This window comes from Acomys russatus, chromosome 23 (genome assembly GCF_903995435.1).
Source record: "Acomys russatus chromosome 23, mAcoRus1.1, whole genome shotgun sequence".
NCBI lineage: Eukaryota > Metazoa > Chordata > Mammalia > Rodentia > Muridae > Acomys > Acomys russatus.
The window spans coordinates 608,509-622,707 of NC_067159.1; the positions used below are offsets into that span (position 1 = coordinate 608,509).

At 49.7% G+C, this 14,199-nt stretch overlaps 1 protein-coding gene across 6 annotated transcripts in view; it reads right to left on the reverse strand.

The window, feature by feature from the left end:
- Positions 1–2,249: 2,249 nt before the first annotated feature.
- The window catches only part of Bcl9 (BCL9 transcription coactivator), a 115,600-nt gene continuing 103,650 nt past the window's right edge, over positions 2,250–14,199 (reverse strand). For 2 of the 6 annotated variants that reach the window (XM_051166008.1, XM_051166007.1), the window contains exons 5-10: positions 13,575–13,891; positions 12,122–12,311; positions 11,266–11,365; positions 7,063–9,301; positions 5,586–5,846; positions 2,250–4,524 (exon numbers count right to left, since the gene is read on the reverse strand). In XM_051166008.1, the coding sequence (XP_051021965.1) occupies positions 3,407–4,524; positions 5,586–5,846; positions 7,063–9,301; positions 11,266–11,365; positions 12,122–12,311; positions 13,575–13,891 (4,225 nt within the window). In that variant the 3' untranslated portion in view covers positions 2,250–3,406. The remainder of the gene's footprint in view (positions 4,525–5,585; positions 5,847–7,062; positions 9,302–11,265; positions 11,366–12,121; positions 12,312–13,574; positions 13,892–14,199) is intronic. The other 4 variants (XM_051166012.1, XM_051166009.1, XM_051166011.1 and 1 more) reach the window with 4 other exon arrangements.

Here is a 14,199-nt window from a genome sequence, read left to right on the forward strand (position 1 = left end):
TGACAAATGTCATTAAACTGCTTTAGCCTAGGGGTACACAGCTCAGGAGTAGGTGGCCTGTGTGGTACCTGTGAGGCCTCCGGTTCAGTCCCTTTGCACGGCACATAATATTTAATTTTCTCATGCCACACCCTACATTAGATGGCTACAATTATATATTTGTATATTTCCACTGCTAGCTGTAGACTTCTTTTAGATCACAGTAGTTTATAGAGAAAATGTTGCATAGTCCGTACCAACCCTTAAAACCTGCTATGACCCACCCCACACCACTTAGTCCCAAAGTAACCAGCTATGGAAAGTTATGATTCCATTTTCTCCAGTCAAACTCAAGCTGTTTGGGTGGAGAAACCAGCTGAGCCTCCACTATGTCACTATTACAGCTTTGCCACTCTTTAAAAACAAAAACAAAAAAAACCCCTTGCATTATAAGTTTTCCATAAATCCACATTCAACCTCCCCAAAATCTGATTCTATACTAATCCTATTAAGTTACAAATTATATCTAAACCCCACATAAACTTGGCTTAACAGAGATCTTTGTGATGAACTGTGCCTGGGTGATGCTGATGAGAAACAAGAACTCAACACATGAAATCGGAAGGCTGACCTGCACCACTCCAAGTTGTCCAGCAGGGGGCTGCAGGAGAGGAGTGCCACACCCACGGCCCCCTAGCAGGCTGTGGCTGTCTCCACACCTAGCTACCCATCTCTTGCTGCTCCTCCAAGTGAGCACCTGCTTTTAGATTAACTAAAAAACCCTGGGTTGGTAGCCATGGGACCAAACCCTCTAGTGACTGCAATACTGCAATACACAGTTAGGAGTGCAGCGGCCCCAGCCAGACCAGCTGACCCGTGTCACTTGTTACCCTGTTCTCCGCTACGTAACACAGGGCCAGAAATATCAGAAACTAGGGCAGCTAAATCTATGAATCACAATCATTTTCCTAGCCTGATGTCTCCACGACATAAAATGTATTGTCCAATATCAACACAGTAGAACGGGTTAAGTCACTTCTTAAGCTTGTGAGCTCAACTATCCCATCTGTAAATACAATTATCATGTTTTTCATAGGTCCCCTTAAAAACTAAAGCACACACTGAGGAGCCTGGCAGCGTGGGTTCCTGTTTGGGGTTCCCGTGTTACGGAGCAGACAGACGGTACAGCTGACAACAAAAGCGGCTCTCAAAAGCACTTGTCACGGGGAACGGCATTCGCAGGTAACAGTGTGAAACACCAGGGAAGTCCAATTTGTAAAGGCCTGACTGCAGCTAAGTCTGCACTGCACCTGCTGCTCCTTGCTCAGCCTCTCTCACCTAAGAACAAACACACACACAGACGCCCACTCACTGCCGAGCTCCAAGCGCTCACGGCTCAAAAGGCATACACAAACTGAACAAAATCAACAGTGCACGAACACAGCAGAGTTCCTCAATGTGTACCTCGGAGGATACGCGCCTCCTATGTGCCAGGCCTGTGTGGTGGGAAGTGGCTTGTGCAGACTGGGTATGGTCAACAGAGGTCCCCAGGGGCAGGCTGGGGAGGGCGGTGGATAGAATCGACCGCAAAATCCCGTGGGTAGTTGGAACAGAGGCTGTGTGGGTGTGGTAATATCTTACATCAGGAAGATCAGGGAGGGCTCAGAGCTTACTTAAATACCTAGAGATGCACACCTTGGCCTTCCTAATTGATTTATGCTATTTTGGGGGCTCTCACCTAGAAAAGGCCAATTCTTGCTCTAAAGCAGTTACTCTCAACCTGTGGGGCACGGCCCCATTAGGGGTCGAATGACCTTTCAACAGGGGTCATGTAAGATTGTGGGAAAACAGATTTATATTATGATTCAGAACAGCAGCAAAATTAGTTATGAAGTAGCAACAAGAATAATTTCATGGTTGGGGGTCACTACAGCATGAGGAACTATATTAAAGGGTCGCAGCATTAGGAAGGCTGAGAACCACCACTCTAGGAAAGATCCCAGGGTTTTTGAGGGGCTGCTCTTTTGCTATGCCTGGATGTCCTGAGAGCAGAGCACCTCCACAAGAAATAGTCACTGACAGCAAGGAGACTCCTGAGAAGGCCACTTCCTCGTACCCGCACTGTGGTCACATGGCAACCAACACGGCCGACTGCAGTACCCGCACTGCGGTCATACGGCACCAGCACGTCCAATACTCTAGAAGCAGGAATCCAATGCACAAAGGAGGAGTTCAGTTTTATAAGAAACAATATATTTATTTTTCTGACACCACAGCTCTGGCGAGTGGTTTTGTACCAAATTTAATGAAGATTACACAGAACATTTCACGCGTGGGAAGAGGGAGGAGAAGGAAGGAACACAAAATTTAAAACAAAACCCCAAAATCCTGGATAGCTTTTAGCATCGGTTCCATTCCCACATTAATAAAAATCACTTGGGAATTCCTAAGAAAAGGAGAACAAGAAACAGGGTGGGAAGGAATAGTACACCAGGGCGGGGGCTGGAGGGCAGAGAGGCCGAGGGCGTCCAAGGCAGGGCGAGGCTTCCCCAGTGTTGCCCCGGAGAACCCGGGTATTGCAGCTGCCGAGGGGCAGAGGACAGGGGAAGCAGAGGGTCGCCAGCAGGGTCACGGGGACGGAAACACACTTAACCAAGGAACCAGAGGAGGAGAGAAAACTGTGAGGGTGGGTTGTATACTGGGAGAGACAGACCGTGCGGAGGAGCACGCGAACTGAAGAACAAATGCCCCAAGCTTCAGTATTTTTAAAAAGAAAAATCTCCCCCCGCCCCCCGCCCCCCACTGAACTTAGTTCCTTTTTTTGTGCTTTTCATTAATACTCTGCTCTGAGGTCGTAGTTTGGTTTTTCTATACACTGGAGTTGAAAGAAAATAGTCCAAGGTCTGGAGATGGACTCTCCATCTAGAGTAAACAGCTCAGCATTCCTGTTCTCCTCTTGCCCCAAAGACTGATTTAAAGTCTTGGCTAAAATCCCTTTTACAATATAGTACAGTACACACACACAAAATAAAGCCCAAATCAAAAGTCAGAAACAGAAAGTCCGGGAGAAGCCAGTCCAAAGGACGTAAACACACAGAGAACGGTGCAACACATGACCGACGGCAATTCTCAAAGCACGGCTACAGATTCCCAAAAGTAGGTGCCATCACGGGATCCCCCAAGTCCACAAAAATAATTTTTGAAAAATAAATTTAAAAAAAAAACACACACACCTGTTGATTAAATGAATAGTTTGTGGTTTTTCGGTAAATCCATACATTCTCGGTCCCCTCCTCCCTCAAAGCAGCCCCGGTCTCTCTTCTCCTATTGCGTGACCAACAGCAAGGACTCCTGGAACTCCGTCAAAGCAGCTCGCAGGACCTGGAATCTCATCTTGACAAGGATCGGCACATCCAATCGTAGCAGCTTAAAACATCATGTTTCCTGGATTGCCAGGGCCTTGGCTAAATCCACCCATGCCCACATCAGCAGCCATGCCCCGGGGCCTCATCTGTGGGGGAATCATGATGTTCTGTTGGGGTGCCATCATGCCCTGCATGGACATCATCATGCCCGGAGAACCCACAGGCCCCGGGTGGGTGTAGAGCCCAGCAGGTCCCCGATCCTTGCCAGGAATCATGCCCACAGCAGCAGCTGGATTGGTCATCAGGGTGGCCTGGCCGGGCATTGTAGATTGTGCTGGTGACATCATCCGGTGGTGAGGTCCCATCATGCCTTGCTGGAGAAAGGCTGGTGGTCTCATTGGGTTGTGGCCTGGCATCGATGGAGATGTACCAAGAGGAATGTCTGGAGTTCCTACTGGCCCGGGGCCTCCCATACCAGGTAATGCTAATCCCATTCTAGGGGCTTGATCGCTCATCATCCCCTGCATGTGTGAAAAGCCAGGTCCAGGACCCTGTGGCTGTTTGCGGCCTGGGACTTCCCCTCGAGGGAAATACTGCAATGTCTGGCTGGGCTTCTCGGATGGGATGATGCGGGAGAGATCAAACTCAGGTATTCCGGTGGCTCCAGGTCGGATTACCTCCTGCAGATCTGGGTCTGTAAACACCGAAGGCATGCTGTTCCCCAGGACAGTGAAGGAGTCAGGAGCTCCAGGGCCTCCAGGCTTGCAAAGTGCTGGGTCTGCTGAACTTTGGGGCAGGTTGCTGGGACGACCAAGTGCGCCTTCTCCTGGGAAGCCTATTCCACCTGGGAAGTTGCCTTGTGCCCCAGTGGGGCCATTGTGAGGGAAGGGAACCTGCTGAGGAGGAGACTGTACTGGAGGGAAGCCCTGGGGAAAGCCCATGCGTCCTTGAGGTACCATCGGAGGCTCCTGGGACCCATGCCCCATGATAGGATTGTGTGACATCAAGCCAGGCCCCATTGGGACCGCATGAGGAGGTATGCTGGGTCCCATGGCATTGGGAGAGGGCATCTGATTGGAGTGAGAAAGCGGCTGGGTCATTCCCATCGGGCTGAGGGTTGGCATCGGAACCACGGGATTCGGACCTGAAATTCGAGGATTCTGTGTATTAATGCCCATTCCTAGAAAAATAAAGATATCAAAGGAATCAACTCAACTAAAAAGCAACTCAGAAAAATGGTAACAAATCACATTCACAGAAAACTGTTATGTATTAATGTGCACTGTGCCGGGAAACTATACAATCCCTGTCACGAAAAGCTGGTAAAACTTGGAGGCCACATGCCTGTACACCAAAGACATATCACCAAGCCTTTAGCTGTATGATTAAAGATAGCACACAAGACACTCTCTAAAAAGGGCTTAGCTCTCTTTCAAATGAGCTGGTCTTCACTGGACACAGTTCATACAGAAAGGAGTTAGCCTGCTGGCCCATTTTGGAGAAAGGACTGATTGGGTCTCTGAGTTCAGGTAGCACAAATATCAAGAAGGAAACCAAACATGTCTTTTTTGTTTTCATTTGGAATTTTGTATTATTCTATACAGCCATAAAAAGGGTATTAAATCCCCAGGTTACAGACTGTTAAAGAAGCAATAATTTACAATGGACAAGGAACATGCGCAGACTAGGACATGTAAGATTTGTTCTCTATGAATTAAAATCAAGTGTGGCAGTCATAGAACATGCCCTAGCCTGGTTAACTAGGGTTGCCGATAAGCAAACTGTATGCCTAACATTCAGAATGAAGGTGGAGCCAGATACTCATGGCTGAAAAGCCATGGCTTCTCTGACGTCACCATTCCAAGCACTTCCTGTTAGCCAGGCTGGCAGGGGTGAACACCGGAGGAGGAAGAAAAGTAGATAGAACGGCAGGCACAAACCTGGGCTCTGAAGCTGCCTTCCCAGAAAAGCAGCCCAGAGACTTAGAAATGAAAGACTGCACTCCTCCCGTTAAAAAGAGGCTCTGCGGTACTGTGGAGAGCCAAAACCAAAATGTAGCCCACACACACAACAGCCACTATAGAACAGACCACACCCACCCATCCTTACAAACTCAGAACCACACTAACCAAGCGTCACTCCTCTAGTTAAGGCACACTACGCAGAGGGAGTATTTTTCAGCTTGCTAAATGTCCATCTGTGCTAGTTTTGCCTAGTACCAGCTCCAGCTCTGGGCCTTACCTGGCATGTTATTCATTGATGGCAAGTTGGGCGACCGAGCTGGCGGGGAGTCGTCATCAGAACTGGCCACCGTCTTGATGGCGTCGTGGTACAATGGGGTGGAACTGGGCATCGCAAACTTGGACATTCGAGACATCATAATTGAGAGCGGGTTCTGGGAGAGGGTTGGCTCTGGAGGCATGGTGTAAGGTGTGCTAGAGGGAAGACTTCCTGGGATGTTGACAGAGGCAGGCTGGCTGGCTGTAGGAGGCGGGGGGCCACCTACGAGGACAGAGCAAAATACGGTAGAAGCAGGGACAGAATCAGATGTTTCCTGAGGGTGCTGGACATTATGGCTATGACCTTGCAAGGCCGAGGACGAGAGAGATGAGCAGGGCAATGCTACCAGAGCCAGGGCAGGGACCAGTCCTCCAGCCAGGCTCTGTGTGAGGAGTGGTGATGGCTTAGCAGATACGAAGACAAACATGCTAGAAATATCCACTCAAGCTTGGGGAAAACATGACCTATAGACAACTGATAAGTGTGAAACAAGTGGTCCTCTTTCTCTGGCCAATCGTAATTTAGAATTCCACTCAGGTATTTACATGTCAGCGAAAGTAGAATCGTGATCTAACCTCTAACCCATCGCTCTGCACAAACTCCTGATTACTTCCCATGACAAACAGTCTGATGTGGCTGGCTGTTCCTCTTCACCGTGCTCGTGAACTGCTACCCCACAGAGAAGATGTTTTAGCTTGCTAGGGTAAACCACCTGCCTTATTCTGACTCTAGTGCTTCTCAAGTGGAGCCGGCAGCAACCCAGTAGTTACCGCCCCAGGCTGCTTCACTGACCACCTCTGGTCCCACCGGGGACATCAGCAGCCAGGGCCTCTTCTAGGAAGAAAACACTGAGACAGCTGTGGCCGGCCTGCTGCCGTGTGACTACAGCAGCTCACCACGGAGCTCTCTTACTGTTTCACAGAGGTCTTACTGGACAGTAGCTCCCTGGAGTGGGTGGCTCCAGTACTTTAGGAAGCCACACTTAACTGCTGCTGACTTCCTATTTCACCAGCATGAATTCATGTGCAAATATAACTTATTCAAGGGAGTGACAAGCTCGTTGTTTTTGTCTTTCACCGTCCCTCATCCACACTCTGCCAAAGGGATGCTAGTGCAGAGCTGTGTGCAAGCCCTGACAATCATGCGCTCTGCAACAGAACTTGACAAAGGCCATGGCCTTACATGATCAAGACATTACGTTTTCTTTTTATTTTGGTTTTTTGTTGTTGTTGTTGTTGTTTTTGAGACAGGGTCTCTCTGTATTAGCCTTGGCTGTCTTGGACTCGATGTAGACCAAGCTGGCCTAGAACTCACAGCGATCTGCCTGCCTCTGCCTCCTGAGTGCTGGGCTTAAAGGCATGTGCCACCACGCACAGACATTACATTTTCTTAAAACCGCAAACTCTGGCTACAAGGTTTGGGGTGTAAGCCTACTCACCTGACTCCACACTTGCCAGCATGGCCGGGGAGGCCATGGTGAGGGGCGCTTTGTGGTTCGGAGGGATCCCAGGACTCTGGAGGGGAGGTTTGGGAGAAGAGGTCCATCCGGGTGATGGGGCAGGAAGTGATGGAGATTTGAGGTGAACAGGCGAAGCAGCAGCAGACCCCAAGACAGGAGGGGACTTAATGGACGCAGCAGCAGCTGGGCCAGCCAGCATGCCAGCCAGCTGTGATGGAGTCTGAGGGGACTTGAGGTTCCCCGAGGGCGAGCCCAGCATCGGAGACTGGACTTGGTGCATGGTAGGAGACTTCAGAGGGTTGATGCCTGGGGAGTGCACCTGGCTGCCTGCCACAGATATATCCAAAGGCTTCCGCCCCAGGCCACGCTGTACTGCTGGAGCTGTGTTGAGGCTAGTGGGGTTACTGGAAGGGTTGAGAGGTAGTGGTGGCATATGACTGAGCCGGCTGTTAGTCCTTTGGTCGGGCCCGATAGGTTCTCTGAGATTCCGCAAGCCACTGTTGCTGCCTGGACCCTGAGACATGGGAAGGAACGGCCTGGGGCCCACACCATACTCTGGCTGAGGGTGCTCACCAAATGGCAGGGGCACCATTTTCTGCTGGGCAGGCAATATGTCTGAGCTCCCGGGGCGTAACTTCATCATATCCTCAGGGCCAGCTCCAGCCTCTCTCATCTTCTGAGGTATCAGCTGAGAGCTGGATCCCATGTTAACGTTTAGACTGACATCTCCCTTCATCCCACCTGGAACCATGCCAAACTCAAGTTCCCGACCGGGGCCTAACTGTGGAGGCATTCCTTTTGGAAAGTCACCCCTGGAAGGGCTCAGAGGACCCTCGACTGGTATCCGAGGGAAAATGGGGTTACTTCCTGGCTCCATGTGGCGCTGGGAGCCTGGAATCATCCTATTCATTTCCACGCCGGGCCGGATGCCCTCCATGCTCATGCCCGGAGGCAGAGCCAGCTGCTTCTCTGCCAGCTGCTGTTGAAACATCTCTTCAGACAAGCCTTGGGGGTTTGGAAACCGTCCTCCTCGGCCAGGACCACTGAAGACACCCTGGCCAGGAGGAAAATTTCGACCATCTGGGATTTTTGGCACATCATCTGGCCAACTGACTCCAGAAAGACCTGGTCTGGATGCCGGGTTGGGCACACTTGGCCCCTCCATTTCAGAGTTTATCATTCCTGCAAACCCAGGAAGGCGCATCTGGTTCCCAGGCATGTTGGGGTGGGGAGCCATGCCCCTTGGGGGCAGAGAATGTGAAATGTTGATACCATCAGGAAATGGCTCCGCCCCAGGTGCCCAGCCCTCACTAGGGCCCATCTGGTAAGGAGGGGGCGGCCCTCGGACCACACCCCGGGGGCCGTGCTGATGGACCATCATATCCTGGAGAGAGCACTGCTGGACAACTACCTGTTCCTGCTTCCTCCTCTTCTCTTCATAAAACTCCTGCTGCAGCTTCAGCCATGCTATCTGCTCAGGAGTCATATGGTCCAAGTGGTCAGGCCCTATGGGTCCAGACTGAGAGTTCATAGAAGGTGGAACCATTTCATCTGGAGAAAACGGTACCTCTCTATGTCCTTGAGGGCCAAATGGAGCTCCCACATCTGTCCGGGGCCCAGGGCCCTTTCCGAGGCTTTGGGATTGAGACATCATGGCCTGTATCGGCCCTTCTGGTTTTTTCTGAGGTCCATCTAAAACCCCAGGGTTCTGCTGGGGACCCCCCGTTTGTCCTGCTGTGAACTCTTTCTCATCGGGGAAAAGCATACGCTGGATATCTCTCAGCGTTTGTAAGGAGCGTTCCCGGTGTTCCAGCTGCTCCTGAGATAGGCCGTCGGGGTTCTCTCCCAGCGTGGGGGGCTCACCACTGGACACGGGTGGAGGTGGGGGCGCTTTGGGATCTGCTGAGGAGCTATTGCTCCCCTGGGAGACAGGGGTCACTGCTCGATTGTTGGGTGTCGAATTTGGCCCAGGACCATCTGGGGGCAGTGGAGTGGAGCTGGCAGGACTGCCCACAGGAGGAATCAGTTTGTTTTCTACCCCAGGACTGTCCCGGTCCAAGGGTCTCTGGGCTGCAGCAGGCTTGGGTGCTGGTGCCTGAATGGGCGGAGTTGGCTGCAGTCTGGCATTCTGGGAAGAGTTCTGGTCCTGGCTGGCAGGAGCTGGAGGCTGCTGTGGGAGAGGTTTTGGATCATTCCGAAGGGTGGGCATCTGTGTGTTCTGAAGACAAAGAAGATGCTTTAAATCACATAATGGTGATCTGAGCAGAAGGGCAATTAAAGAAATAAGATATAAAGGTTGTATCCCACTACCATAAATCCATATTGATACTGCCTTTCACACTGTGGATAACCCATTTTTGGACATGGCAACTTTTTGGCTTTTTGGTTTTTTAAATCATATGTTAAATAGCACCTTCTTTCCCTTTTTGAAAATTAGCCTTATATTTGTGCCAGGCAAGAGCTGCCCTACCAAATCCCTCTGGGAATCTGTTTCGAGGAAATAGGTTTGCAGTCACATGTCCACCACCTGCTGGGAAGGACTGGTTTCTTGGTATGTAGGGGTTATATCCAACACCTTTCTTCTTTTCCATGGTTACACAGACTTCTCCTTATCAACCTAAAGCCCTGATTGTTTCCAACTGAGAGGCAGTGAAAGTGGCTCTGTGCTCACCAGTCAGAGCAGCAGCGATGTCTGCTCCGTGGAACACCTCCTCTGGCACACTGACTACCAACTTACTTCCTCCTTGTGTTTCCATGGGCCTGACATCTCTGGTTTCTGTTTTCAGTCTGTGATCTCTGATTCCATATCTGATAAGGGTTTGTATACTGGCTAAAGTAAGATAAGCTGAAGGCAGGAAGTGTCTGTGGAGAAATTTGAGACTATGAAGCTCACGGTGTCTCTGGATTTGCTTTTCCAATCAACAGGGCTGCCCCTTTAACAGGCCGGATGGCTGCCTATCACTTACTAAGGACCACTGCCACACCACACCCCAGATAAAAGCATGCTCACCGACAACACGGACAGTTTAGATGTCCATGTTCCCGCTCTCAACTGACCTGGAAGTTTTACCTGTGTGTAAGTCTGGACACGACTCTTCATGTGTACCTACACATATGGAAAGTTTGTGTTTCATACGTAAGTGTCTACAGTGTGCTTATGTTTTGAATATGTATGCTTCTGAACAATCAAACGCATAGTCTGTGTCTGTGACTCCTTAGTTGCAGGTCACATTTGCTTAGCTGCTAATTCAAGTTTGGTTTGGCTGAGTTTGCTGCAGGTACTAAGTCTGTAAAGCGACTATAGCAGAGGAGACCACTCACTCTTGACCACCCTTCCTGTCCTGAACTCCTATTCCAGTGTCATTTTAGTGCCAGGTAAGGTGGAGGTGACATCAGTATGAGAAACTGTCATTAGTCAATAAAGCGAAGTGGCAGACTGCAGTGCAGCGCACTGTGGGCACTCCAGGGCGAGGGGTTTTCACCAAGCAGCGGAGGGCCGAGGGAGCATGAACAACTGCTGTGGCGTCTACAAAAGGCCAAGTTCTGCTGTGCCCTGAAGATGGAGGCCTCTTTGATATACAAGCTAGTCAAGAAGCCATCTATTTTGTCTTGAATTACAACCCATTGTTTATGGTCATCCAACTCTTCTCATGTTTAAGACTCCTCCCAGGACTGGACTTTATGCTCTCTGAAAGCAGGCACTGTGTCCACTCGCCCCAGTATCTGGTACTGTGTGTCTTCCTAACAAACAGGTTTTGATTCCACGTGGACATCTATACGATTACAAGAAACACTGCACACTTTTTCTCTGATGTAGTTTATGCTGGGTGCTTAAGATGGGGTAGGAAACAGGCTAACTTTCTGCACTTCTGAGAATATCAAGCGATGAAAACGCTCTCAACAGGGGCTGGATCTAAAACAACTAAGACCCAACTGGAGAGTCACCAGACTCTAGTTCTGGTGCTATCAGGGAGATTTCTCACTTGTTTCCATGTTCTCCAGCCTCTTGCAGTAGACGAAGCTTGCTGGATATACGCCTAAGACCTCACAACGCCAGAACTGAGTGAGATACCCAGACTGCTGCTAGTCCCACCAAGACTAGCTCACTGTCAATTTAATTTACCACCTCTCTTCAGGCACGGCAGAACCTTGATGCCATTATTCCGACCCTGCCCGACGTACCAGGGGGGCTGTGCTTCTCTCTGTCTTGCTGTTGGAGATGTTCTGGATATGGAAAGAGACGATAGTCTCGACCTGGCCCTTCAATACAGCTTCCGCAGCCCTGCGGGGACAGACCAGACAACACACTAGCACTTGCTTCTGTCCCGCGAGCTGCAATTCTAGCATGCTAACCCCATGGGGTATAAGGGGCCACTGGGAATAGTGAACGAGAAGAAATCTAAAGAAACAAACTTCATTATTTCTGCTTGTCATTTACTATCAAATGTGTGATGTTAGGAGACGGCCAAGAGTGAAATCCCACAGGCATCAAAGCAACAGCAACAAAACAAAAACCACTGAAAAGCCCAAGAGCTTTGATTTGATTCAATCCAGTACAGTTAGGTGACTGACAGAAAACCCTCATTCAGACACCAACCAGGAAAGGTGGCTGTGGAATCCCAGCAACACCTACAGCTAGACCACGACTGTGAGGGTGCACACTTCACCATGTGAGAAGAGGGGGTAAAGTGCATGAAAACATTCTAGATAAGGAAACAAAACCTCACTGATTCATCTAACAGCTTGGAGATACACAGCAAAATTGTCATAGTAGCTACTTTGGGTAAATTCCAGAGATTTTCCTTTTATTTTCTCATTATTCTAGTATAGACATTTACTGTTTGTGGTGCTAAACACACACACACAGAGATTGCAGGAAACTGCATATTGTGCACTCAACCTGTCTTTCACATAACTTCACTCTCTCCCAACACAGCCAAGGGAACACTGTCCGCAGTGGCCCCTACACAGTGTGGTACAGTATGAACCCTGCTCTGAAAGCACACAGGCATGCTCAAGATGAACACAGCCAACTTACTTATTTGCCATCTCAGTAGAAAACACATAGACCACTTTGGCTGGAGTCTTCTGAGCAGGTATGGGCTCTGGAGCAGTAGTTTGGCCATGAGAGGGAGTGGAAGACCTGGGGGCTGGAGCAGTTGATGGGGCCATGGAGTGCGCTGTGTGCTGGGAGTCCTGGGACTTGATGTGGTCTGCAGAATTACATTCTGAAAGAACGAAAAGACACGCTGTCATAGAAAGAATGAGCCGCCCTCCCCGCTGCCCCAGCCTTTCTGCCAGTATTTACAGCATCACAATATAAATCCACCTTGAAAACCTCAAGAGCAAGTTCCTTGCTAAGAGAAAACACCTCTTTTACTCACTAATTTCAAACACTCTTTTCCCTAAATGACCCGTTATGGATTGATCCTCCGTCCTCTCCCGTCTCTAACACACACATGAGCAGAAGTGTCCTTCCTTTCTGTCTATCCTTTTGAAACCTTTTAGACATGCCGGAGTGCCCCTGTTAATCAAACTCAGAGCCCCCTTTTAATGTTTTAGCATTTATCATATTTCATACTGATGGTTTGATGACTGGCTTCCTAGGTGCACTCAAATTCTTAGGGACAATAGCTATTTGTTGTGCTGCCTGTACCCATGAGAGTGCTGGGATTCGTAACAGGATTCCCAAGAACACTTCAGGAAGGAAGGGAAAGAAGGAGGAGAGGGAGGCAAGGAGCAAGTACTTAGGTTTTCACTTTCATTTTGTGCTGAGGGACCTTACTTTCACTTCTTAAATAGGGACTGCACATTCTGGCCCAATCCCCACTCCCAATCCCCCCACCCCCACCCACTCTGAAGATTTGATTCTTTTTTTTTTTTTTTTTTTTTTTTCCTTTTTCCTTTTAGTTTTACTGTAGGAAGAAAAAGGCCTAAAGACCCAATACCCTTTTCTGGCTCATTCCATTGTGGCACCTGCCAAATTTCTACCACATCTGGTAGTCACTCAGTCTTGCCACACTGAAATCAGCTGTGACAGCTCTGGACTAGTGCCAGGGCCATAAAGGCTTCCTCTTGTGTCTATGAGTCTGTCACAGTGGCAACCAGAAAGTGCAAACCCAAGTCTTGGAGGATTTCTCCCAAGAGGGAGTGCCAGAGAAAGTGCTCCAGTGTGGGCCACAGACACAGCTCAAGAGCGGCTACTGGCTTGACTGAAGGCTCACAGAACACAGGCCAGAAATACGCTCTGGAGCACAGCCTAGGCCTGAGTAATGTCTGATCAAACCATATATACCTTCAAGAGCAAGAACTGCTCAACAAAGTGTTCTAGATTCTTCTTCAATGAGGAGAAAAATGAGAAGCAATGGTCTCTCTTAAGCTGTGAGAATCCGGAATTTGCCTCCTACTCTCCCACTTGATTGACAGCAGCCTCTGGCCTTCCCCAGGGAACACCTACTTCCCCCTGAGTCTCAAAGATCTTATAGACATACCTTTAATGTCAGAGTCATCGTTTGGAGTCCCAGGATCTCTCTGATCAAAGGAGTCGGCGGAAACACTTCGCTCCCTTTTCCCCTTGCCCTTGGCACCATTTCCAGCCCCATTCTTCAGCCCCATGCTCCCACCTGGGCCAGGGAGTGCTTTAGGGGTATGGCCCCCACTCTTGGAGTCACAGGGGGATGGCTGGGATTGGCTGGCTGAGCCCCCCGGTTTACCCTGATTGGAGAATTTGGAATCCAGCTGGGGGTTTCCAGAAGGGGACATCACTGTAGGGGGACGGACCATCACCTCCTGCTTTGACTTAGGGCTACTGAAAGAAACAAATAAAAGAGATCAGATACCAGACATGGTCAGCACAAACCAGTGTTTCTTAAGGAGCCCTCCTGCGTGCTAACTAACCAACCCGCACTGCACCTTGCCCATTTGCTTGTCCCTGCCACCCTGGCTCCCATCTTGGAGCTTTCAAACAGAAAGGAGGCTCACCAGAACGGCCTCCAGGCCTCCGGAACACTAGAGTCACATGGGGACCTATCTCTAGGGCTTCTGTCAATAAAGGACAACCGTTTCTATGTACATAGAAAAGTGACTCTCACACTAAGACTAGCTCAGAGTAAACAA